Source organism: Colias philodice, chromosome 11 (genome assembly GCF_061535455.1).
Source record: "Colias philodice isolate Cphi_HAF_F1 chromosome 11, ilColPhil1 Martin Lab GWU primary, whole genome shotgun sequence".
NCBI lineage: Eukaryota > Metazoa > Arthropoda > Insecta > Lepidoptera > Pieridae > Colias > Colias philodice.
In genome coordinates this window covers 10,028,557-10,056,527 of record NC_143096.1, presented here as the reverse complement: position 1 = coordinate 10,056,527, position 27,971 = coordinate 10,028,557, and the positions used below count along the sequence as shown (strand labels likewise).

Sequence of the window (27,971 nt, the reverse complement as noted above, 5' to 3'; positions counted from 1 at the left end):
TTCAGCTTTATTATATTAGTATAGATTAGTAAGGATTAAATTTTGTCTTAACTTATTACAATCATAAGGTAAATTCTCACTACTACGTCTTTAATTATTCCATAGTCCAACATACTCATTGTAAGTTAACGTTATTCTTGTACGTTTTAATGAGCAAACACCTCTTAAGTCATCAACACAACTACAACACATTCGTTAAACAACAATTAATTATGTATAGTTTTCATATGGAGTTTTTACTGATTAAAATCTATACTTATACTTATTTACTTATAATATTATAAAGCTGAACATTTTTTTTGTTCGTTTGTTTGAACGCGCTAATCTCGGGAATTACTGGTCCGATTTAAAAAAAATCTTTAGGTGTTAGATAGCCTTGCATTTATCGAGGAAAGCTATACTCGCTAAGATCATCAGGAGCGGATGAACTGCGGGTAAAACCGCGGAGCACAGCTGTAACAAGCATAATATATGCCTTTGTAGTTCTATCTCTAGTATATCAATTATTTACGTAAATAAATAAAAATTTAACTATTCTTTAGTTAAATATCGACTCTAAAAGTTGGAAAAGTCTTATTTTTCAGGGTTTTCTGTTTGTACGGAACCCAAAGTGTGAGTCTGATTCGCACTTGGTTGGTTTTTATTACAGTAGGTACTTTCGTGCGGACACTGTGTATCACATAGGTTTTCTTAATGAGGCCACACTCATTAACCGAACCTAGTTTAGTTTATTTTTTTTATATTACGTAAATAAGATAACAGAAATAACATCATTATTTTTGGCTGGTTATAAACACAATTACCTACCTATTATACCTATTATGCCGCTACGAGCTACGACGCTCTGTTTTTAAATGTAATACTTTAATCATTATCCAAACTTTATTGTAATAAATTATTGTACTCATGTGATAACAACAGTGTAATTCTTAATAGTACATCTCGTTATTTTATATATTTTATGCAAGATTTAAATACGTGGCGTTGTTGATAGAAGATTTAGTTCAAATGCAATCTATATACGTATATATAAAACTCAAAGGTGACTGATATAGTGATCTATCAACGTACAGCCCAAACCACTGGACGTATCGGGCTGAAATTTGGCATGCAGGTAGATGTTAGGACGTAGGCATCCGCTAAGAAAGGATTTCCCGAAATTCTTGCGGGAACGGGGATAAACGGGGATGCTCGTACAAACTCTTGGGCAGAAGTTAGTTTTAAATAAAACTAGTGGACGTGTTGTAAGCTTTTTGTAAGGTATACACTTGGTTTTTGTATTTTAATTTTATACTTATTACGTAATATTCTAATTATACATCCTAGAGCTGTTAATTACAATACAAATATTGTTTAAATATATTATGTTATCTTACTCTAGAGAATTATGCTATGCCATATTATAAGCATGACAGTATAGTAGCAAATATATTCAGCGGCAGACAATAGAATTAACTGCGCAATTACCGTTTTATTTAAGTTATATATCAACTATCATATAATTTATTAATATCATCATTATATGTTATAAATATGGTGACGTCACACAACTGAATAAATAGCTAAAGCCATGATAATTATTAATAATATGTGTAAACGATTTACTTTAATATAACACGAAGGCGTCTGATTTGTGTATTATTTTGATAGGTATTATTTACAAATAATTTTATGTATTTCCCGCGACGTTTCTCACAAAACGGGAAATGTCGTTTTTTATATTTACATTTATAAAATAAAACAATTTGAAATTCTAAAAAATAAAATTTATTATGTCTACAAACTTACTGACTGACGTACACACTTTAGATCACATTCTCTGTGTCGAAATTATATTTTGTTACACTTTTATCACACATTTTTTAAACTTACATAGTATTTAAACCAAGCCATATTGTAGAAAAATATAATTAAAATCTACTTAATTTTTAAAATTATAACTAACTGTAGCAGTCGTAGAGTATTTAATTATTCTATAGGTTTTTCGATGTTTCTTCTTCTATCTTTCTTGTGTTCAAAGTAGAGCCAGCTGTAAATAACATAGGTATTTAATAAACATTTTCTTACTATAAGATAAGATTATTCACACACATCTTAATAAAAAAAATGTTTAAGATTGAAATCTGTCGAATTCTTAACTAGGGGTTGATTTTCCAATTCCAAATCTTGGCCAAAACTTGGGTCAAAACAAATGTGTCAAATGCGAATCCTTTGACAGGTGACATTAATTAGATGGATAAGTTAAGTTTCAGCAAAGGATTAATAAAAGATCGGTCTTTAGAGGGAGTGAAAAACTTTAGTTTTATCTTTTTCACTGACTGCACTTTTTACCTCAATTAGAAGTTTAAAAATAGTATCAACTATACGTTTGAACATAATATGATATCACAATGATCTAAGTACGATACAGTCGACTTAATCAAGGTTGAAAATGGCGTTTCTTATTAATTGTCTCTCAATCACGCAATATTCCCTTTTATACTCAAACGTATGGTCAAAAAATTTTGACAGCGGAGCGGCGCCATTTTCAATCTTATAGGTATATATTAATATATTTTTTCATTTTATAGGTATAGGAAAGTATACGAAAATAGTCTTGATATAAATACCTGAATTGGACAATAGCTGGCACGGTAAGTAGCCCTCCAAGTATGAACACAGCACCGGGCAGCACGTTAAGTGTGGACATGTAAACCCTGGAGTATAGTGGCCCGTAGAGGAGAGGCGTCATGGCCTCCGCTAGACCAAATAGGGAGTTTACTTTGCCTGTAATAATATAATTATTGGTAACATGCAGTGGTTAAAAGCGGCGAAGTGTTAGAGTTTCGGTTCCGAAAGAACGATAAGTTTCTGTGGACAAGTGTTTGTGTTTGCCAAAATATAGAGATTGAATGAAATGTGAAATTTATTTATTCCATTTTTATAGGGGACGAGAAAATGATAAGTTCTGTAAGTAGTATAATTTATTAAAGTTTACAAAGCTTATCTTACCGGTGAGATTCAAATTAGAATACTTGATGGAATTTAAATCTATTTATCTGTATATCGATTCCAGGACCAATAGCTATATTATGTGATCAGACAAAAGCTATAGATATTATCAATTACTCACCAAACTCTTCTCCACTGACCAGTTTTGTTGCAATCGAGCGCATCGCTATAAATGAAGTGCCATTCAACAATTCTAATAGCGGCGCTGTAAAAAAAGCATTAATTTGTTTTATATCTATATACATTGAATGAATGTTTGTCGATATCTTTAATCAGTGGCAGAATCTTGGTAAATTTTGAGGAATTATAAGTTTTGCTTATGCCAGCTTACATAGCATTTTCTCGTAGCAGATACCATTTCCTCAAGGTAATATGATAACTACACATTTGTCGATTCAATATTATTATTTAGATGAAAAAATATATAAGCACAATTGAAACAAACTCTTTTTCGAAAATAACCTAGGCGTAATACCATTAGTGTTTGAAAACTAATATCACAGACTAATAATACTAATATAGATATTTTCAATACCTAATCGATAACTCGACACCCTAACGGTTCAAGTCCTGAAATCTTATCACGAATTAGATATTATCGATAATCTTAATCGAATAAATACACAGTAATTCAATTTAGAAATTCACCACGATGGATTTGATACGGATGCTCAATTCAATTTAATGATTACATTCATTAATGATAATATTATATAGATTTAGTTTCAATGCTTGTTATTTGCGAACCCATCTCTCAACAATCCCTTCAGTCGATTTTAGAATTAATTAGGACGTGACAATGTTTGAAAATATAAAATTATTTCTTTTTTACATTGGTCTTATTCGGTTTTGGAGTCGCAGGATTATTATTTAAATTTAAGGTGTTTATAGCATCAATTTACATATCACTAAAACAAATAAATATAAGCAAAAACCTCCAAATTTATAACGTAATAGTTTATAGTGGTAAGCTTTTTTTCACAGTTTGAAAATTAAGAAAAACTATAAATAGCCGCTAAATAGGGACATGCTTTTAATGTCAAAATCTTGTATAGTCCAGTGATATTTCTAACAAAGAATAAACACAATTACACAACTGATTGTATTTAGATTTATTCTCTGTTAGATTTAGTCTGTGATCCTAGGATCACTGACCAAATAACGTTTTAAACTAGATGTTCTGATCAAGTTCACTCACCTAAATAAATTTCTAGATCGTTCCTCGCGAAGCCGTACGCGAAAGATGCGACGATCTTACTGGTGCATGATATTATTCCCAATATCGTGTCGTCTAATTTTAAATAGCCGCTAAATAGGGACATGGAAAATGCTGTACCTGAAATTGAAATTATATTATATTTTCCTAGTAACGATTATTTATGAGGCATTATTTTTACAGTATTTTTTTCAATGGAGATATGTAAAGGTGGATTATGTAATCTTTTAAGTTTTAACACGTCTTTAACATAAATATAGTTTTGTGTTTTCGTCTTTTAGTGTACAATAAATAATTTTTAGTATTATTTTATACAGGGTTACTTGTAAAACACCAGCAACCTCGCAGGACAAGATAGCTAACATCATAAGCAACAAAATATTTTATTCTACGACTTTTGATAATTTGTTAGATTTTATTTTCATACAAAAATTAATATTTATTTAATTTTCCGTTTGAATATTATAAACTTTACGCGCATCCCAAAAATAACGTAAACAAGAAGCGAACGAGAGCGGGAAGGGGGCGTCGCGTCGTCCTTTCGATAATGAATAGAACATAGACTTACAAATGTTAGGAGAGTACAATAAAAGCTTAAAAATCATTTAAAAATAATTTATTGTGTTATGCCAATAGTCGAACAAATGTTGTTACTTATGATATTAGATATCTTGTCCTGCGAGGTTGCTGGTGTTTTACAAGTAACCCTGTATATAACTATTAGGTACTGGTAGTATGTAGGTTTTTATTTGGTAGTAGATACAAGAATATATGAGATTTATTGAGTAATCTCAATAATATTGGTAAACTTCCTGATAATAATAGATTATTTTGATCGTTTTTAAAGATTAAAAAACATATTTTCATGAAGAAGGCTCTGTTTACTTTATCAATTAATTTTCGGTAAATAATGAATTCCATTAGGTCTGTTGCTATAAACAAATTATTTTTTTGGCTTAAGGACATTCTTTTATTCAGTATTATTTCTTAAATTGTTTTATTTGATTGATAATAATGAGGAAAATTGCAAAAAATTGTTATTACGTGTATAAGATATTTTAAAGCATAATATTGAGAAACAAGTCGATATTTATGATTTGATTTTCATTAAAACAGACGTTTAAAATTTCTTCCTAAACAAAAAATAAACAATATGGCACGATAAACTGAACAATAACTTGTTTTTTGCAATTATCATAATAATATATGTTTTTTATAGTGTTATCTAGTTTTTTATTTTATTTTATATATGTATTATAAATATTGTATGTATTTTGTGCATATGAGTATGTATTTATATGGATTAGTAATATGTATGCATATATAAGTGTATGTATTTATTATTTATGTAGTTGTGTACTTCTGACCTACCTCCTCCTTTATCACTTCACACAGTGGGTTGCCTGGAAGAGATCACTCTTTAGTGATAAGGCCGCCCTCTGTGCTAGTTTAGCTATAAGTTTTAGTTTTAAGTAATTTGTATAACTAGCATAGTAAAGTGTAATAAATAAATAAAATAATATGTTACTATACTCCTAGTTGTAAAGAATCATACTATCAATATAAACAATGACTTACCAATTAAATTGGTTACAATACAATAAGTAGACCATATGCTAAACTTCACTTCGTCCCAATTAAATCTGTATCGAGCGAAAAGGTACATAACAGCGTACTCTCCTAAAATAAACAATTCTTTAGAAATAAAAATATTTTTATTAGTACGAGATTCATTAAGAAGTGGGTACATAGAAAGCAGAAAATGCTTTCGAGGAAAATGGAGATGATAAATAAACATCTGATAATGATGTTTTTTAATTGTGTTAGCTAGAAGTAAGTTATTTATATCTAGCACGTTTTTTAAACTCAACCAAATTAGGCTAAAAAAGACGAAAAAAAATGCGTTTAAACAAAGAAAAATAAACACTTTTTTGTTTAAACAATTATCTACATAAATTACCTTGCATTGGTCCAAAAATTACGAAAACTGCGAAAAGTAGAAGACACACACGCATCCTTCTATTTCCTGGACCCTTTCTGAACGCAACTTTAAATGTTTCTTTTACTAATCTAAAATCAAAGAATTCGCGAAAGAATCCAAAACATCCGCTACGCTTCTGTAAATAAATTTATTTTGATTATAAAAACCTAGAATCTTAAACTTAAAAAGATAATAAATGACATTTAAAAAAGATTTAGGTTTACAATAAAAATAGGAAAAAATTTAGGTTAACATTAAATTACTTATTATTCTTGTAAGCTAGATTGTAATTAATATAAGGTACTATTGAAAGTGATTGTAAAGTATAAAAAAAATATATTAAAAGATAATACTTACACTTTCAACAGTTTTTAGTTTAGTATCCTCAAGATAGAAGAATCCATATATAAGGCTGAACATGTAAAGGCAGACTGATATGGAAAATACTCCATAATATCCAACCCATTTCAGTAAGATACCACTAAATGCACTTCCAATAGGATAGCCAAGAGACATGCATAAATTCGCAATACCTACTCTATAAGTCCGATCTTCGACTGTTGTAATATCACTGATATAACTGAATATGCCTATAAAGTTTGTAAACCAACCCCCCGTTAAAGCAGGAAACACAGATTCTGTCAACGCCGTCACTTCAGCCGGTAATTCATAGAAGAAATAAGTATTTATCATGAAACCAATACACGATAGCATTTCGCCTACGATAGGTAGAAGGATGCAAGGTTTTCGTCTTCCAGTTTTATCACTCCAAGCGCCAACAAACAGAATTATAAGAACGGGGAATGCGGTCTGTATTATGTTCTTCCAAGATTGTATATACGCTGTTAGTAATTGCACATTATCCTCATATTCAGTATAGTTTCCTATATCCCTCGCTTTAAGAGCTTCACAGACTTCAGAAGAGTAATTTAAGTTGACAAGACAAGCTTTTTCAAGATTCAAATTTTGCGTAGCCAGAGACGCCAACACGCTGGGCATTACGTAGCACACCATAATTGGTTCCACTGTTATGTTTTGCTTTATAATTTTAAGTTTCGATAGTAACGACACGTCTTTTCCTTTAACTTTTTCTTTAACGTTTTTATTATCCGGCTTTAATGGATCACTTTCATTTATACTTTCCTTATTTTCATCATCTTCGCCTTTGCTACCTTTCGGAATAACAACTTCAGACTTTTCCATTTTAAAGCGATTAAAATCAACGTATTTTAAGGATTCGTAATATTTTCACAAGTTCACATCTCTTACCGAGTGGTGTATGAGCTACGCGATGAATGGAAATAATGAAGATAAATAATTAAGTTAGTTAAAAACCCTTGTTTACTTTTCGATTACAATTATTGTGTTCTCAATATTGACGAAGAGATTTTCAGTACTTGATAAAAGAGCATCATAACTATCGTCAAGGTTGATGTTTAACCAACTTTACGCATCCACTACGAGTTGTTATAAATACACTTTATTCTCATGTGTGTAAAGTTTATAAAAATTTATTGTTATAACAGACTGTAAATAGATATAAATTTAGGAAACTTAAATAAAAATAAAAATCTTTTCCAACGTTTTAATAAATATTGAGTAACAATTATTTAATTAAAAAGGGCATTTACCTACTTCAGACTTATATATGTACATTAAGTATTAGGTATTACCTCGTCTAATTAATTATATTCAATAACGGCAAGGCAAATAACGGCAGCGCGATGAGCAAAGCAATGAGTAGCGCAAGGAGCATTGTGTGGCAGGAGCATAAGAACCAGCGTCAGAAAATTTGCTGCCTAACAAAAAAAAAAAACGCATCTAATTCGGATTACCTTAGCGAGCTACGGTGCCTCAGACAGACGCACATACACACACAGATACACATAGGGGTCAAACACATAACACCCCTCTTTTTGCGTGAGGGATTAAAAATATAATACGATATAATTTAAAGGACATTTTATGCAGAAAATTTACCTAGAAGTAACCATAATGCTAATTGGACCCCTCCCCCACTACATATTCAGCTTAACCCCCACCCTTGGGGACTTTAGATATGATCATCTGGACATGTCAAGGGAAGGAATCTACAGTAATTATTCCTTGACATGTACGTATAATAGATAACTTACGTTTTAACTTTTATCGTAAACTGTACAGTGTACAAAGAATGCCTTACCAAATGTTCGCCGTGATTACATTAATGGTCATAACTTTTTTATTTATGAACCGATTGTCATGAAATAAACACTAAATGTTAAATGAATTACCACAATATATTAATGAAAACCGCATCTAAATCGGATAAGCCGTTTCTGAGATTAGCGTGCACAAACATACAGACAAACAGACAAAAAAATTTTAACTACAGTTTTGGGTTCGGGATGTATTTAATAATAACACCTGCTAATTTTTTTAACATATTTTTATTGTACAGACATCACTTTTCTACAATTTTATTATATGTATTTATTGATGATGATGATAATGATTATGTCAAACAGTAGCAGTTAGCAGTCCTGTCAGCAGTCCTGGAGTATTTAATCATTCTATAGGTTTTTCGATGTTTCTTCTTCTATCTTTCTTGTGTTCAAAGTAGAGCCAGCTGTATATAACATAGGTATTTAATAAATTGATATATAATATTTTCTCACCATAAGCTAAGGTAATATATCTAGTTTAATAAAAAAAAAGACGAGTTGCACTCCGGGAGTGCCGGCAGAAGTGAAAACTTGATTATTAACGTTGAGCATGTTTGATATTTTGGAATGGTATCCGTCTTACGCTTTTTCGATCAGGTCACGTGTCCTGACGCGAGTTTAAGATTTTATACCCATTACAGAAAAAGTGCTCAACGCCGCTAAAGAAGTTTTCACTTCAATAATTTGAGATTTAAATCTGACGAATTTCAACTAGGGGATGATCTTCCAACTCCAATTCTTGTTTAAAACAACCTTTGGCAGGTGACATTTATTGGATGGATAAGTTTTAGGCAAGGATTAAAAGATCAGTCTTTAGAGTATAAACCTTTAGTTTTATCTTTTTCACTGACTGCACTTTTTACCTCGATATCCTGTCAGGCTTCCCTCAGTCACGCGCCGGCTCAATTTGAAGTTTAAAAATAGTATCAACCTTAGTTGAAAATAGCAGCTTTCCTATTTGTCTCTCACTCACGCAATATTTCCTTCTATACTCATACCGCATACGTATGGTCAAAAAAAAGTTTGACAGCTGAGCGACGCCATTTTCAAACCTACAGGTAAAGGAAAGTATAAGAAAATAGTCTGATATGAATACCCGAATTGGATAATAGCTGGAATTGTGAATAGCCCTCCAAGTATGAACACAGCACCAGGTTACGTTAAGGGTGGATATGTAAAACCAGGTGTATAGGGGCCCGTAGATAAGAGGCGTAATAGCCTCCGCTAGACCGAATAGGGAGTTTATTTTGCCTGTAATAATAGAATTATTAGTTACATACAGTGGTGAAAATGAAAGCGGCGAAGTGTTTGAGTTTCGGTTCAGAAAGAACGAAAAGTTTCTGTGGACAAGTGTTTGTGTTTGCCAAAGTATTGAATGAAATGTGAATTTTATATATTCCGTTTTTATATGGGGATGAGAAAATGATAAGTTCTGTAGTATTTATTATAGTTTACAAAGCTTATCTTAACGGTAAGATTCAAATTAGAATACTTTATGGAATTTAAATCTATTTATCTGTATATCTAATCCAGAACCAATAGATATTATGTGATCAGACAAAAGTTATAGATATTATCAATTACTCACCAACCTCTTCTTCACTGACCAGTTTTGATGCAATCGAGCGCAACGCTATAAATGAAGTGCCATTCAACAATTCTAATAGCGGCGCTGTAAAAAACAATAATTTAATCAATTATACTCTATGTAATATCCCTAAACTTTTACCAATTAGATGCGATTATGTTTTATGTCTATATATATTTAATTACTCTTTGTCGATATCTTTAATCAGTGACAGAATCTTGGTAAATTTTCAGGAATCATAAGTTTTGGTTATGCCAGTATTCGCAGCATTTTCTCGTAGCAGATACCATTTTCTCAGGATAATATGATAACTATCTTCACAATAGCAAGTTTTTAATACTACCTATTTTTTAATTCTCATAAGCAATTACTAATATGTCTAATGAACCAATCTAGTTCGTCTTTTAAAACGAGAACAAAGTAAGTGTTTGTTCAACGTAAATAGTGTCTTAGTGCAGCTTAGGCCATTAGCTGATAGGCAATCTAATCAAATACAAAGAAACAAACCTTTTTATAAACAGTTCAATTACCTGAGTAGCTACCAGTAAATAATTAATAGGAGTCACACATATAATAAAAGAATGTTATAAGTAATAAAATGGTTCAATAGGAATCATATTATTGCGTTTTAATAAAAAATGTCTATTGGATTTGCTACTTGACTTTTATCAGGTAAATCATATTATGTTCTACGGATTATAAAATAAGCTAAAACATACAAAACAATTTGCAATAAATAAATCCATACTAATATTATAAATGCGAAAGTAACTCTGTCTGTCTGTCTGTTACTCAATCACGCCTAAACTTCTGAACCAATTTTCATGAAATTTGGTATGGAGATATTTTGATACCCGAGAAAGGACATAGGCTACTTTTTATCCCGGGAAAATGACGCAATCCCGGAAATCCCACGGGAACGGGAACTATGCGGGTTTTTCTTTGACTGCGCGGGCGAAGCCGCGGGCGGAAGCCTAGTGTATAATAATAGTAATAATATATATAAAACAACATAAATGATTTGTAAACATTGAATGTAAGCCGCGGATTGCAAAAGTAAGTATCACGCTGTTCTGACTTGAATGTTTATAAATTTAAAAATATTTGAGAATGGATAAAGATCGTCGTCATCGTGTTATATTTAGAAAAAGATTTTCTTTATTTTGTTTGGTAAGTCTCGTGATATCATTATGATGTATATGTTTTTTACACTATCTCTAGGACACTATCTCTCCCGGTAGAAACTGTTCCGCCTTATTACCTCTTTTTCGTATTTTCCCTCCATAACAACCTTTCTTGTGCCCCAGCAAAAACATAAAATAACCGAATTGGTCGAGCCGTTCACGAGTTTAACGCTTAGCAACACATTTGATGAATCATTTTTATCATACAGTTGCTTTAGAAAGCGTTCATAAAAAAATATTATATAATATGGTTAATCTAGAAAGATTTTAATTATATGATGACTTGAATAAACCAATCCAAGAGACTTTAGCGCAATGTCTTATGGGGCTAATTACTAAGCACTAATTGGAGTGTCTTAATGACCTCCTCTGACTTAGCTTAAAGCAATGCACAAGTGTACTATAATTCTAAGTTAAATGTAATGCTTGCTTAAATCTAAACTTGATGCAAACATTTCGTAACTATATTGAATAGACGTTATTGTACTTCTGTTATGATAAGTTGAGCTGAGTGAAGTTGTTTAACCCATTAATTTTCTTTCACTTCTATTGGTCTAAGCGTGATGGTATATAGCCTATAGCCTTCGTCGATAAATAGGCTTTCTAACACAGAAATAATTTTTCAAATCGGACCAGTAGTTCCTGGGATTAGCCCGTTCAAACAAACAAACTCTTCAGCTTTATATTATTAATATTAAATATAGATATTAGCTGCCGCAGCAGACGTTGTTCTGCCATATTGCCCCTTTTTTGTGTATTATTTCCATTAGAAGCTTCCTTATGCCTTAGCAAAATCGTAAAATTGCGGAATTGTTGGAACTGTTCTCTAGTCTTATGCTTAGCAATACATTTGGCGTTTCAATATTATAATTTTGATGAAAAAATATAAGCACAATTGAAACAAATCTGTTTCGAATATAAGGTGACCTCAATACTTCAAGACTAGTACCATATTATGAGTTTGAATACTAATATAGATGTTTTCAATACCTAATCGATAATTCGATACGCGAATTAGATACTATCGATAATCTTAATCAAATAAATACACAGTAATTCAATTTAGAAATACACCACGATGGATTTGATACGGATGCTAAATTTGATTTAATGATTACATTCATTAATGACAATATTATATATATTTAGTTTCAGATTGTTATTTGGGTATCCAAATCTCTTACCAATATCTTCATTCGATTCTCTAACTAATTAGGACGTGACATTGTTTAAAAATATAAAACTGAAATTGTTATATTAGTCTCGTTCGTCATAGGGATTTTTATCATACGGTATGTTTCTAGTATAAATATATATAACAGACGGCTAAAAATTAATACCTACAGGATATTTATGTAACAACTTCCAACTTCAATAGAACTCTTCACAGTTTTAAAAATTTTAAGAAAAACTCTAAGAGAAATTTAATGTGGATATCTTGGATAGTCCAGTGATATTAATTCTAACAGAGAATAAACACAACTGGTTGTTTAGATTTATTCTTAGTTATATTTAGTCTGTGATCCTAGGATCACTGACCAAATAACGTTTTAAACTAGATATTCTGATCAAGTTACTCACCTAAATAAATTTCTAGATCGTTCCTCGCGAAGCCGTACGCGAAAGATGCGACGATCTTACTGGTGCATGATATTATTCCCAATATCGTGTCGTCTAATTTTAAATAGCTGCTAAATAGGGAAATGGAAAATGTTGTACCTGAAATTGAAATTGTATAATATTATCCTGGTTACGATTATATTTTATGAGGCATTGTTTAAACAGTTTTTTAAGTCTTCGAAGGATAAATGTAAAAGTGAATTATATAAGCTTAAGTTACACGCCTCTAACACAAATATGTAACTATTAGGTAGTATGAAGGTTTTTTTGGTAGTAGTTACAAGATTACATGAGATTTATTTCGCCTCAATAATTTCAGTAAACTTCCAGATATTAATAGATTATTTTGATCGCTTTTAATAATTTTAAACATATTTTCACGATTCCTGGAGAAGGCTTTGTTTACTTTATTTATTAATTTTCGGGTTTACGCAGTAATTAATGAAATTCCACTAGGCCTGTTGTTATGATAACAAATCAAGTTTTTGGCTTAAGGAAATGCTAGGCTAGGATTTTATACGTTATTTTCTTAAAATGTGACATCTTGTGGATTTTATTTTTGTATGTAGAGCTTAAACACCTGAACAATATTATCAATATGGGAGTTATTGTTAAATTGTTTCATTTGTTTGATAATAATGAGGAAAATAGCTATTCGTGTATGAGATGTTTTAAAGCATATTGAGGAATAAGTCGATATTTATGATTTGATTTTCATTGAAATAGACCAAATAACTACCTAAACTAATAATAAATAATAACACGACTGAACAAAATCAATAACTTGTTTCTTACTATCTTACTGTATACCTTGTTGTAATGAACCATAATATCAATATAAACAATGACTTACCAATTAAATTGGTTACAATACAATAAGTGGACCACATGCTAAACTTCACTTCGTCCCAATTAAGTTGGTATCGAGAAAAAAGGTACATAACAGCGGATTCCCCTGAAATTAACAATTCTTGAGAAACAAAAACATTTTTATTGGCACGAGATTCATTAAGAAGTGAGTACATAGGATTAGCAGTAAATATTTTCGAAGAAATCGGAGAAAATAAATATACATCTGATAATGATGTTTTTAATTGCCTTTTTTTAATAATCAACGTATGTAGTTTAAAAAAACGAAAGAATAATAATATTTTGTTTTAAAACAAATAAAAATAAACAAAAACAATCACATGAATTACCTTGCGTTGGTCCAAATATAACGAAAACTGCCAAAAGAATAAGACACACACGCACCCTTCTATTTCCTGGACCCTTTCGGAACGCAACTTTAAATGTTTCTTTTACTAATGTAAAATCAAAGAATTCACGAAAGAATGCAAACATCCGCTACGCTTCTGTAAATGAATTTATTTTGATTATAAAAATCTACACTCTTATACCAGGTGAAAGGTAAGACGTTTGACGAATTTAGACAGGAGCTTCTACTCATGAAACTGAACTACTTTTGTTCTACAACTTTGCTGAATTCGTAGAAATAAATTTGGACTTTGTATGGAAATCGGTCAGCTGATTAGCGAAGTTTCCTTACAAAGTCCAATTTTTTTTTACGAATTCAGCAAAGTTGTAGAACAAAAGTTGTTCAGTTTCATGAGTAGAAGCTCCTGTCTAAATTCGTCAAACGTCTTACCTTTCACCCTGTATACTTATAAAGTTATAACGATTATTAAAGACAACACTTACATTTTCAACAGTTTTCAGTTTAGTATCCTTAAGAGAGAGGAATCCATATATAAGGCTGAACGTATAAAGGGAAATTGATATGGAAAATGCTCCATAATATCCAACCCATTTGAGCAAGATTCCACTAAAAGCACTTCCAATGGGATAGCCTCTTGGCTACATGCATAAATTCACAATACCTAGTCTATAAGTCCGATCTTCAACTGTCGTAATATCACTGATATAACTGAATATGCCTATATAGTTTGTATACCAACCCCCCGTGAAAGAAGAAAACACAGATTCTGTAAACGCCGTCACTTCTGCTGGTAATTCATAGAAGAAATAAGTATTTATCATTAAACTAATACAAGATAGCAAGTCACCTACGATAGGTAAAAGGATGCAAGCTTTTCGTCTTCCAGTTTTATCACTCCAAGCGCCAACAAACATGATTATAAGAACGGGGAACGCGGTCGTTATTATTGTACTCCAAGATTGTATATACGCTGTTAGCAATTGCACATTATTCTCTTGTTCAGTATAGTTTCCTATATCCCTCACTTTAAGAGCTTCACAGACTTCAGAAGAGTAATTTAAGTTGACAAGACAAGCTTTTTCAAGATTTAAATTTTGCGAAGCCAGAGAGGCCAACACGCTGGGCATTAGGTAGCACATCATGATTGGTTCCACAGTTATGTTTTGTTTTATACGTTTGAGTCTCGATAGTAACGTCTCATCTTTTCCTTTAACTTTTTCTTTAACGTTTTTATTATCTGGCTTTAATGGATCACTTTCATTTATACTTTCCTTATTTTCATCATCTTCGCCTTTGTTATCTTTCGGAATAACAACTTCAGATTTTTCCATTTTGAAGTGATTAAAATTAACGTATTTTAAGAATTCGTAATATTTTCACAAGTTCAAATCTTATACCGCGTGGTGTATGAGTTACACGACGAATGACAACAATGAAGCTAAATAATTAAGTTATTTAAAAATCTTTGTTTACTTTTCGATTACAATTATTGCGTTCTCTATATTGACGAAGAGATTTTCAGCACGTGATAAAAAAGCATCATAACTAACGTCAAGGTTGATGTTAAACCAACTTAAAGATCGCAACTTTGATTACGCCTGGAACCCTCTGTGATAAATACACTTCACTCTCATGTGTGTTAAGTTTATAAAAGTTTATTGTTATAACTGTAAATAGATATAAATTTAGGAAACTTAAATAAAAATAGTTATCTTTTCCAACATTTTAATAAATATTGAGTAATAATTATTTAATTAAAAAAGGGCATTTACTTCAGACTTATATTATGTACATTAAGTATTACCTCGTCTAATTAATTACATTTGGTTACAACTAAAGTTTGTATACTTATTGATATTAAATGAAGGCAAATCATATCCCTCATTGTTATTATATTGCAAAACTTCGTAATGATTTTCACCTAAATAATACAAAGCCGTAATAAAAAGGTATACCCGAGTAAAATAATTAATTACATCAAACAATGATAAACTCCTAAATAATTGGGGAATACCAGTCCGATAGAATAATATAAACAACAAAGATAATTAGTCTATTATTAAGATTATAAGATAACATTAATTTAGTACTAAGCAAAGTATTACATAAAATATTATGGAGTTATTATATAGATACAAAATTGTATCATATATTTTTTTACTTTCACTGTCGGTGGGCAACGAAATTACTTGGAGTTTTTAATTAGTTTTAACAGAAGAATCAGCATCTAGATTTTTTCCTTTCTTTAAATTTCGTCTGTGTTCGATGAATAGCCATCTGAAAAGTAAAGAAGAATAATAATTATCGTTTAGGTGTAGTGAGATAGAGCTAGGTAGGTTGAGACTAAAATAAATCCTTATAAGTATAATGGTTTAAGAGCCCAGTGCCGCCAGACCTTACAAATAATTTATTTTCTAATAAAAATACCTATACTATATAATATGGGCATAAGGCATCGGTATCTATTTGAATAATCTATATATATATATATATATATATATAAAACTCAAAGGTGACTGATATAGTTATCTATCAACGCACATCCCAAACCACTGGACGTATCGGGCTGAAATTTGGCATGCAGGTAGATGTTAGGACGTAGGCGTAGTAAAAGATCACGCCCGTCATTTGGAATAGAATTTTGCAAGAACATTCTAATAATCACAACCGACAATAATTCACATCGTTATTTAATAAATACTCACATAAACACCATAACAGCTGGCAGTGTCATGGCCGATCCCAACAAGAAAACCGCACCGGGAAGGACCTCCATGGTGGCTGTGTATACCTTCGTGTATAATGGCACGTATATCAATGGCATAAGGTTCTCAGTTAACGCAAATATTGAGTTCACTCTACCTGCAAAAATAATTAAATTCTTACTAATATTATAGTAGGGGAGCCCAAGAGGGGATTTTGGGATTTACTCGAGCGCGTCAGATTACTATAAGGGACGGTACCTTAGCTATTCATTAGTACCTCTAGTCAATATGAGCAGTTATGGTTGGTGGGTGCGCTCAGGGGCCCCGCTGGAAAATTTGAATAATCCATAATTCCCTAAGGTTGAGCTCGAATCGTCAGATTAGCGAAATGGGGACTTCTTATATTGTAATTAACCCCCCCATATATTAATCTGACGCGCTCGAATAATATTACTTTAATTTTTTACCCTTTCTTCATAGCGATTAAATCGCCACTTAAATCGTCAGATTAACGTATACTTTTTTTCAGTGACGTCCTGGAGCATGCAAAATATCAATATCTAACGCGCTTGAGTATTTCCAAGCCAATTTTTTTCTTTTTTAAATTTAAAAAAATCAAAAAACACTTCCCCACCGCTAAAAGTGAAAACATTATAGGACCTTTTTTTCTCGCTATGGTCTAATCTACCAATTCTAATAGGTTCCCGTGACGCTCGAGTAAATCCACATTTAGCATCCTGGGCTCCCCTACTATTATAATTATATCTTATATATAAAAATGAATCGCAAAATGTGTTGGTAAGCGCATAACTCGAGAACGGCTGAACCGATTTCGATAATTCTTTTTTTATTATATTCCTTGAAGTACGAGGATGGTTTTTACGTAGAGAAAACGTAAATATGTACCACGGGCGAAGCCGGGGCGGACCGCTAGTTACTAATATTATTGTAAGTTATTGACTCTGTCATCTTATTCACGCTTCAAACAAAGAACCGTGTTTTTATTCACAACCGAGAAAGGACAAAATTTTTAGCATTTTTTCTTTGTCGGCGAAGCCTGGGGCGGATAGTTAGTAATAAGTACATAAAAAAATCAAAATAAGAAACACGTTTTAGTTAGATAAATACATGAAATTATTGAGTTGTCTACGATATTTCATAAACGTATAAAGTTAGAATTTAATCTGTCCATTTACCGTGGGTCAAATTTGACTCTCAAGAAGCCTGTTGAATTGAAATATATATTATGTGACGCTATTATAATTGAGTTAAAAAACATAATTATTTCAATGTCGATTTAAATGTACTAAAATACAATTTTTCAGGTTTGATATGAAAACGAAGATGATTTTTTTGTAATCGCCACCTGGCGTCACCATGGAACACCACCACCGTATTACAAAATCCAATATTTATTTTCAATTTATCTGCCAAAACACCGAAACAAATTTAGAAGAAAATTGAAAATTGTGACGCAAGTTTTAGCAGTTTAGGTTAAACCAAGTTAAACGTTATATTCCACAAGCTACACTCCAGTTTATTTCTTATTAATTTCACGCTGGCTTAAATAAGAACAGAATATTGCAAAGACTATTATAATATGTATTATAGGCAAGTTTTCGTATGAATACTGACACAAAAATCTGGAAGTAAGATTTGCAATGTATTTATTTTATTATTTGTTGAATTTATAGGACGGATAATCTTTTAAAGAAATGTGTGGTTCGTATAGTCATATTTTGTTGTTAATCTATTTGGTTTAGAATTGATTTTTATATAAAAGATATGTAGGTATGGATCATTGAGATAATATTAATATGGAGACGACACCGCCTACATCACTTATGTTCCGCTCAACATGTTGAGCGGTTTTTTTAAATGGTTTTAAAGTGCAACGCATGAAATATGCCTTGGTGTGTGTTACGATATTGCACAAATAATACGGAAAAGTGCAAAGGAATAACTTTCATCGGTAAGTACCTAACTAGATAATAATTTTTAAAACTTAGTTAGAGCAAAAAAATGGCGCACAGATTTTGTTCGTGGTGTCTCCTCCATACGTAGTAATATTATCTCAATGGTATGGATTGATGATGTTTGTTACCATTCCACACAAAATCAGCTTAACAGGTCGGTATTAACATTAATTTATAGGTATTAACACCAATTTCGAAATGACCATAAGATAAATGTCATAAAATATTCACTAACTGAAATTAAATCCCCATTTCGCCATCCAGGAAATGCTTGAATATAATGTTTAATTCAAAGTCAATTATTAAAATCAATCCCTCTAAGAACTTTGCGAAAACAATATTTCGATGGAAATTTGATTATTCAGGATTTCAATCAAGCTGGCCGATTTGTATCGCAAATCAGAATTTTCTTTGATTATTCGTCATTTAATTAACAGTTATAATTATTATTTAGGCAATATTGATTTGTTTGGATTTAAAATTGTATATTGCTTTTAGTAAAGCAATTATGTTTTAATTCAATTTGTTTAAAATATATTTATTGAAAATACATTTAAGGTTATGAACCTAAGTATGTACCTGCAATGTTTGTTTTCCTGTTCACTTACCAAATTCATCTTGTTCCACTAATTTAGAGACAATAGACCGCAACGCTAATAAAGCTGTTCCATTGAGAATGTCTGCTATGGGAGCTGAAATCATAAACATAAACTAATTAAAAATTAACCTCTTCTCTAGATGTAATAATAATCGGTACAAGTAATGTTCTTATTTTGTGATTAATAACATAATGAAAACTAAAGTCCATACTTTCTGTTGTTTGAAGTGAAACTTCTTTAGGCGCGTAAAAATTTAAAATATTTGCATCTTTTATACAAGTTTAGATAATTGTTTTACTTAAAAAAAATATTAACTTGATTAAGATAAATATAAAAGTGATGGTAACAAAATATGATGGTACCTATAAAGCGGAAGGTGTGTTTTAAATTTACAATTAAGTATGACAATCATCTTTTATCAAAATATTGTCATTTCCTTGTCATTTCCTAATCTCAACGAATTAAGTCGATTCCTTATATGATACAGCTTTGTACATAAAACTAATATCATGCAGATTACGATTATAGCATACCGACTTAATCTATCTTTATCGTAATAAACGCATATTACATAACATTTATTTCTGTAATGTAGTGGCTTATTTATATTTTGATTTCTTTGAAGCCGACATACAAATATAAAATAAATGATTGTAGATATTACTCCAATTTTCATTTATTTCACGGAGAAATTAAATAAAAATCCATAGGTAAAATTGGGTAACTATAAACTAAAATTAGCAACTAACTATTAACTTATATAAACATTAGTTTTTCAGTGGTGGGATTCGTTACCATATAATATATTTTACTCTAAAAAAGAGGTCCCATGAGGTCCCATGTCCCCTAGTGGGGTAAGGGGCAGATGCATTATACATCTGTTTCACTGATCTATTTTCTTTAGGGACAAGTAGGTAATCAGCCTTCTGTGTCCAACCAGACCGAGACATTTTTTTTCTTCGTCTCCACCGGGAATCGAACCCAGGACCTAAGGAGGCATTACCACTAAGAGGGTCATTAAATGTTTCAACTATGCTAAAAATAAAGCAGTTTTATTGTAGGTATACAATAATGTTTGCAACACGAGGGACTTTCCAAGTTTTCCACTAGTTCACTTTATTTAAATAAGATAGTTAAATTGTAGTGATCTCGGTTCTGAGAAAATTCTCTTGTCAAATAAAACGCTGTTTGCTTTATGTTACTGCAGTCTTTCATATTCGAATGGTAAGGAGTTAGAAATGTTAATGTAGAATTTTATAGCAGTTTTATCAAGAGAGTGGTACGAGTAGTAATTTGGTAATGTATGAATCGTAAGTGTACTATACCTGTTCATTTTTAATGTTAACCGTTTGAGATGAGATGAGAAATAAGTTTCTATAACTACTTAGATTATATACTATGATATCAACAATTTCAATGCGCTGCGAATAATTTTTGTTACGAAAAAGTAAGAATAAAAAATAATTATTAATTATGTGATAAATAATTTTGATTATGTACCCTATAAAATAATATAAAATAATACCATACAAGATAAAAATCCTTAATTTTAATGACGCCAATGGACGCCATCTTGAAAAAAAATATTGACGGACGCTCTCCCCATTGGTGATTGTTTCCCGCCAAATTGGCACATTGACAAACAATTGACAGATAATTTAATTTTTTCTAGCTAGCAACTCACCGATAAAAAATATCCTTTCATTTGGCGCAAAGCAATAAATAAATGAAGCAGCAATTTTACTAAGGGTAGATATTATTCCCAATACCGAGTCGTGCCATTGTAAATATTTACTGAACACAACGATTGAGAACAGTGTCCCTGAAAATAAGAAGATTATTTTGAGAATGCGAAAACAAAAATATTTCAATATTTCAAGGAATAAACGGTAAGCTTCAATATTTTTTAATTTAATTTTTACTTATTATTACATTTGACTATATTGTTTTTGTATGGCTTTTATAACAATGAAGAATTATACGAACACAGTTATCATATTATATTATCACCACGCTCACAAGAGAGTTATTATGTAGGTAATTTAAAAACAATGTATAGAATAATGCTACTAATTTTCCTTTTTGGATTACAAGATTAGTAAGTAGTTTTTTCGGGAGAAAAATTGAATGAAACAAGTAGGCGTAGTACCCACATTTAGATGTATAAAATTAATATCAATTACACATGAAATAATGGTGTAAAAATAAATTACTATTATTTTAAACGTACCAATCGTATGAGCGATAAAGTTGTAAGCTTGGAAAATGCTAAACATGACTTCATTCCAATTGAATCTGTATCTTGTTGATATGTACAAAATTGATATTTCACCTGAAATTATATTTAATCAAACAATTAATTAATTAACAATCTCTCAAACATGGTTAAATAGGCCGGCTTTGTGTTGATATGAGATAAAAAGCCGATTTCAAATCAGTAATGTAGTTGCGAAATCTCGTGAAATTATAGTAAAAATTGGACAGTAATTCCTTTTAATAATAAGAAGGTAAAGGTTTCAAGCTTGTTATTGTCTTATGAAAATAATTATTTCCCTTCATCAAGGTAAAAAGATAAAATGAAGTACTCCATATAAAGCGACTTAATAACAAATCTTATTACGGTGTTAATTAAACAATTCTCTAATTAGACATGTCTCCATTTAATTCACATCAAAGTGGCAAAGACAAATAAGTTATTTATTATGGAATTAGTCGCTTATTACGTAATGTAAAATGTTTCTTGTTATTATGTGAGCACGTGTAATTCTAAATGGCCAGGATTAAGCCAATTATAAGAGGAGGAGAGACAACACACAATATGTACGGGAATGAGAGAATGGTATTTTATTGGCGTTGTTATGCGTTTCTACCACAATTTCTACACTGCTAACAAGGTGGTCATAAGCAGTGGTTTCTAATAGACTTAAGAGAGTATTATATTGTCATCTATTTGCATTAGGAGTAATGCTTTTTTATAGGAATAGACTGCTTCTCTTTGTTAGTGGCTCCATCAAATAAAGAGATTCTTTTTCTCTTTCTTGATGGCAAGAAGATATTTTCCAGTGTCAAAGAGATTTAAACTAAAATGACACAGACTGCATAGATCTTATAGTTCAATTATTACTTTTAACGGTAATATGTCATTATGTTGTCAATAAAAGCAGATTAAATTATTATCTGCATATAACAGCCCCCCTATGCAAGTGGCTTTCTGTTAGCGTAGCGTTCAATAGAATAGACTACGAATGTATGAGATTGACGTAAGCTGTTGATACGTTTATCTACAGCTTACGTCAATCTCATACATTCGTAGTCTATTCTATTGAACGCTACGCTAACAGAAAGCCACTTGCATAGGGGGGCTGATATATGTCCTTATTTAATCAGCCAAAATCGTTCGATCGTTGAGGAAACAGACAGGCTATCAGATTTCATTAAACTCTTATTATTGTTTTGTTATATATACTTTTTATATAGAAGTAAATATTGGATAAAAAAAGCTAATGATCTAGCAGTCCGACCCGGCTTCGCTCATAGTACACAATCATATATTCTACAGCACTCAGGGATCATGCATATCTAACAGTATAACCCATTGAGCCCCGAACGGCCCGATCGGTCCACGACACAATAGATTTTATATTGTGTCTGTGATTCCGGGGCCTGAGTTAATAATAATTTATTTTTATTTTATAATGTGTAGTTCCTGAGATTAGAGCGTTAAAACAAACTAATCAGCAGTATTATTAGATATCTATTTTCTTCTGCTATCAATGGAACTTTTTATTGGCTTATCTCTTATGAAACGAGGTGGCGTATTAATAGATTCCGTTACTAACCATACATTGGTCCAAATAAAATGCTGACTACAAGCATGAGGAAACCTAGCCGTACTCGACGATTATTTGAGCCTTTCCTAAACACCACTTGGAAGGTCTTCTTTATATTTGACAGGTCAAAAAATAGCCTGAATAAGTGGCAAAATCCTTGTTTATCGTGCTGAAAACAATGGAAGAATTAGGTGACTATAATCTAATCGGTCGATCTATTGATGAGTGTTGAATCAGATTATAATTATTATGTTGTTAATGTTATAAAATGCCGCTGATTTTAGAGTATTTCTATTTTTGGGCCATAGAAAGACAGGGGCCGTATTATGATCTCTTATTCCTAGTCAGTTTACGCCGTGAACTGACTGACAAATTCATATAATTTACCATGGCTGGTTATTGCGATCATAATATGAATTTGTTAGGCAGTTTAATTCACGGCGTAATCTGTCTGGAAATACGGCCCCTGAACCCCAAATGTTATAAAATTAAAATAATGGGTGAAATTATGAGCTTTAAGTTGTATAAATTAAGTCATATTGTTGATTGATATGCTGGGTTATCAAATATGCGTTACTTTTAATGCGTTGCAGAGTATCATTGAGATTAAAGATTACTAACTTTTTATGCCAGTAATAATGACTAGGAAGGGATTAAGGTTTTATATAAGTTATCCAATTTTAAGATAAAATACATAGTATAAAAAGATAAGATAGTTTTCGAAGCCTATCGTTAATTTTTAATATATTAGATTAGTATTAACAAATTATATCCTACTCTACTTAGGTATATTGTAATCGTGAAAATTTGTAAGGATTGATGAATAACGCTTTTAATGCAAATGAGCTTATCAGATTTGTATGAAATTTGGATTAGCATAAGGGTTTTATTGTGTTCAGTTGAACTTCCTGAAAAGTTACTGTTTCAAAGAATTTGCAAGTACAACATTAAAAAAGCTTTAACTGCACAACTCACCAATTTTTGTTCTGGTCTTCTTTCAGGATCTTTCAATATGAACGCATTGTATAAGAAGTTTATAAAATTGATACTCCCCGCCAAACCATAGCATCCATAGTAGCCAAGAGTCTTTAGCAAGATTCCACTAACTCCCATTCCAATGGGAAATCCTACTGTCATACTAAAACTTACGATGCCCAAACGATATGTTCTATTATCCTTGTTAGTAATTGAACTTATGAATGAAAACATAGTTAACACACTAACACACCACGAACCAGTGAGCCCTTCTAATACCGCCTCAGCAGCCGTCAACGTTTCCAGATTTGTTTGCTTCAAATAAAACGTTTGAATAATGCCATTGATGCAAAGCAGAAATTGGCCAAACACAGGAATTGTTATAAACATTTTCCTATAACCAGTTTTGTCTGACCACGATCCAATAAACATTGCCAGGACGCAAGGTAAGCTCGCTGTTATATACGTCTTCCAGGCTATTGCCACAGTCACCAGTTTCTGCACTTCCTTTTCATAATTATTCTGTGCTCCGATCGTCTGAGATTTTAGGGAATCGCATATTTCAGTTGTGTAATTTAGATTTACACGGCACGCTTTTTCTAAACTAAGATTTTGTGATGTCAAAATGGTCAGGATACAAGCAATAACAAAAAGGAACATGGACGGTTCCACGGTTATATTTCTTAGAGCATTTACACAGTTTTCCTTAATAGTCTTCTTTTTTTGACTAACAGGATTTTCTGCATCACTTCTTAGCGGATCTGTTTCTGTGTTTTCTTCTGCTCCATCTCGAAATTCATTCGAATCAGTCATTGTTCCTTAGTTGTAATTCACTCGATACCAACACTGAGATTCAAAAATATATTTTATTTAAGCAGTTGATAATTGATTATTATTTGTTGTTACACTGCAAGATTTCTTTAATAAATGAAGCGAATTATTGCCATACACTGTTATCTGTGATAAGCGATACTTTAATCAATTATATATATACAATTTCCTAAGGTGTTAACAATTAAGAGGTCACGAAGTTTTGTCTACAGATTGCTTTTATATTATTATTGAATGTTTTTATCAATTTTTATCAACTATCACCTGCAACCATGAATTGTATTTAGTATGAAATTAACGATATAATATAAAATATTAGTATAATATAGTATTTTTCTATGACTATCTAATTGGAAAATTGAGTCACATCTTTTCTAGCTATTGCTTGATTTTATATTTCTGAATTAGCATAATTTAAGCACGTTGTAATATTATAACGTAAGTTTTAATTACTTATAACAATTTTAGTTTAATAATCCCTCTATAGAGGCCAAATTAGTGACGGCGCCATTTTTATATTTAAATAGAATTAGAAGATTTAAGTAAACTTAAAATAATTAGATTTGCCTTTCTAATTAAAATTTAAGAGAATAATGGTTAATCATTGTTAGACTACAAGCCCGCATAGGACAAAAATATGGGTCAAATGAACCACCAGGGGACATATCTAGAACGATAGCAGAGCAAAAAATAATAAGATTCATCACTATGCCGTCACTTGTAAGCTGTCCAACTGAGTGCAGATGAGAATTGAAAAGTACAGGTAGACTCGGTAAATTTTGGTCATATATTTTTGTACGGCATTCTTAACCATCGATAGATCTATTAAAAATAATAAGAAACCGCTCAGTGCCGTACAAAAATGGTGGTCCACCAAGTCGGAATTTTTATTTAATTTCCGAGAGTTGCCGGGGGTAAATTTGGTCATTTGACCATGTACGGCATCTGTGTCATACTATTGCTATACTGCTTTTAATCCATTATTCCGCAACGCCGTACAAAAATCCTGGGGACAAGGGGAAAAAATTGAGAGTTGCAATCCCCTCTCTTTCCCCACTCCAGGGGGTCATTTGACTAAGTACGGCTTCGGTTCCAAAACATTATCTAGCACTCAAAAGTACTATTAAAAGCAATGCCGTCAAAAAATAATTGTTCTTTTAAATGTATACCAATAATCATCTTAATTTCATCGAATTCATTGATATAAAGAGCTGTAAGGTCATTTGACCCTGTACGGGAACTTTTTTTTTAACATGATATTGTAAAATTCAATTGTTGTATAGTATTGCCGTTCAAAAGAAACCGTTCTAAAAAAAGTTATAGAGAAATGCAAAACCAGAAATTTTGTTAAAGTTTAAACATCGTAGATTAATGAAATATAATAGTTTTCTACACTTTATTCGTTGTTTTAAATAGTATTAACATAGATAAATTAGGAAAAAACGATGCCGTACATTTTTGTGCAGACCACATCTTTTAGGCTGATGAAAGCGACGAAAGCTACAATTTTAAGGGTGCTTTATGGCCATTTGATACAGTACGGCATTAACATATTTTTACCCAACTACGGCAAAGCAAAAGGAGGGTTATGGTTGTTTACAGGTCATGTATGTATGTTCATCTATTCCCTCGTAACTTCTAAACTACTTATCAGAATTCGACAAATGACATATCATTAGAAGCGTCTGAATTGTTCACTGGATAACCAGCGACCAGCTAGCTAAAGGCTATATGGGGTTTCACAAAATCTAATGTGGCGCCCTCTAGCGGACAAAACATACAGAGTAAAAAAATAAAGTTAAGATAAATATGCAGTGTTTGGTATCATTTGAAAGCGCTTTACTTGTACATTTTTAATATGTATATATTACTAGCATTTGCTTGTGACTTTACCTGTATTCATGGACTGATTGCATATAATTCACATCTTTTCGTTCATAGCTTTTTTATTAGTTCATCAATTTAACGGAGTCCATTCCACCTGACTCCGACTTTCCAAGGTGATAATTAACCACCTCGAGCTTCTTAATATTAATGTATATTTATATTTTATTATAAAAATATAAAGCAAACATTTCGTTATATGGATTTTTTTCTTTTTCAGATTTTTCCCCTTTGAACCAACGAAAATGTACGGCACATGAAAAAATATTATCTATGCATAAAATACTTTAAAAATAAATTTATTTCGTGTTGTGTCAAATGACCCCCTGGAGTGGGGAAAGAGAGGGGATTACAACTCTCGATTTTTTCCCCTTGTCCCCATAATTTTTGTACGGCGTTGCGGAATAATGGATTAAAAGCAGTATAGCAATAGTATGACACAGATGCCGTACATGGTCAAATGACCAAATTTACCCCCGGTAACTCTCGGAAATTAAATAAAAATTCCGACTTGGTGGACCACCATTTTTGTACGGCACTGAGCGGTTTCTTATTATTTTTAATGGATCTATCGATGGTTAAGAATGCCGTACAAAAATATATGACCAAAATTTACCGAGTCTACCTGTACTTTTCAATTCTCATCTGCACTCAGTTGGACAGCTTACAAGTGACGGCATAGTGATGAATCTTATTATTTTTTGCTCTGCTATCGTTCTAGATATGTCCCCTGGTGGTTCATTTGACCCATATTTTTGTCCTATGCGGGCTTGTAGTCTATGTAGGTATGTACCTACTACATTTCATTAACTTTGATATTAAATATGCTTTATAATAATAATGAATATTTGTAGGTAAATTCAAAGTACCTATATCGTATATTTTTTTTAATAAGTCAATGTTTTTTTATGCATGTCAAAAATATTGTAAAATATCTTTGTAACTCCGAATAGTTCCTGTTCAGCAGTCACAAATAAAGATGTACAAAAAATACAAAAGCTTTCACAAGAATCAATGCAAGGTATTCGCTGGAAATTATTTCATTCGACGAATATGATGTTTGTCAAGTAATTCTCAGAATGTTTCAGAATGTTTTTAAACAATTGAAGTTTATTTATGTATATTTTAAACGACTAAAAAGGAAGTTATCAATTTGTTCTGTACGTAT

At 31.5% G+C, this 27,971-nt stretch overlaps 2 protein-coding genes and 1 pseudogene across 3 annotated transcripts; all 3 read right to left on the bottom strand.

Annotated features, from left to right (window-relative positions):
- Positions 1-1,751: 1,751 nt before the first annotated feature.
- LOC149484826 (proton-coupled folate transporter-like) lies at positions 1,752-7,516 on the bottom strand. Its single transcript, XM_089701105.1, has 7 exons — positions 6,546-7,516; positions 6,168-6,324; positions 5,786-5,887; positions 4,190-4,327; positions 3,113-3,196; positions 2,610-2,766; positions 1,752-2,029 (listed from the first exon to the last, which is right to left on the bottom strand). Exons 1-7 carry the CDS (start codon positions 7,389-7,391, stop codon positions 1,969-1,971), a joined length of 1,545 nt encoding a protein of 514 aa, XP_089557231.1. The 5' UTR covers positions 7,392-7,516; the 3' UTR covers positions 1,752-1,968.
- A 1,205-nt stretch (positions 7,517-8,721) lies between these two features.
- Positions 8,722-15,334, bottom strand: LOC149484825 (putative peptidoglycan muropeptide transporter SLC46; annotated as a pseudogene). The gene is made up of 7 exons (XR_016316292.1): positions 14,486-15,334; positions 13,984-14,131; positions 13,638-13,739; positions 12,746-12,883; positions 9,981-10,064; positions 9,489-9,643; positions 8,722-8,796 (listed from the first exon to the last, which is right to left on the bottom strand). The product of XR_016316292.1 is annotated as a putative peptidoglycan muropeptide transporter SLC46 (transcript).
- A 437-nt stretch (positions 15,335-15,771) lies between these two features.
- On the bottom strand, positions 15,772-24,996 carry LOC149484824 (proton-coupled folate transporter-like). The gene is made up of 7 exons (XM_089701071.1): positions 24,089-24,996; positions 23,123-23,282; positions 21,514-21,615; positions 20,968-21,105; positions 19,293-19,376; positions 16,709-16,865; positions 15,772-16,280 (listed from the first exon to the last, which is right to left on the bottom strand). The coding sequence occupies exons 1-7, from the start codon at positions 24,899-24,901 to the stop codon at positions 16,202-16,204; spliced, it is 1,533 nt and encodes a 510-aa protein (XP_089557197.1). The 5' UTR covers positions 24,902-24,996; the 3' UTR covers positions 15,772-16,201.
- Positions 24,997-27,971: the final 2,975 nt, after the last annotated feature.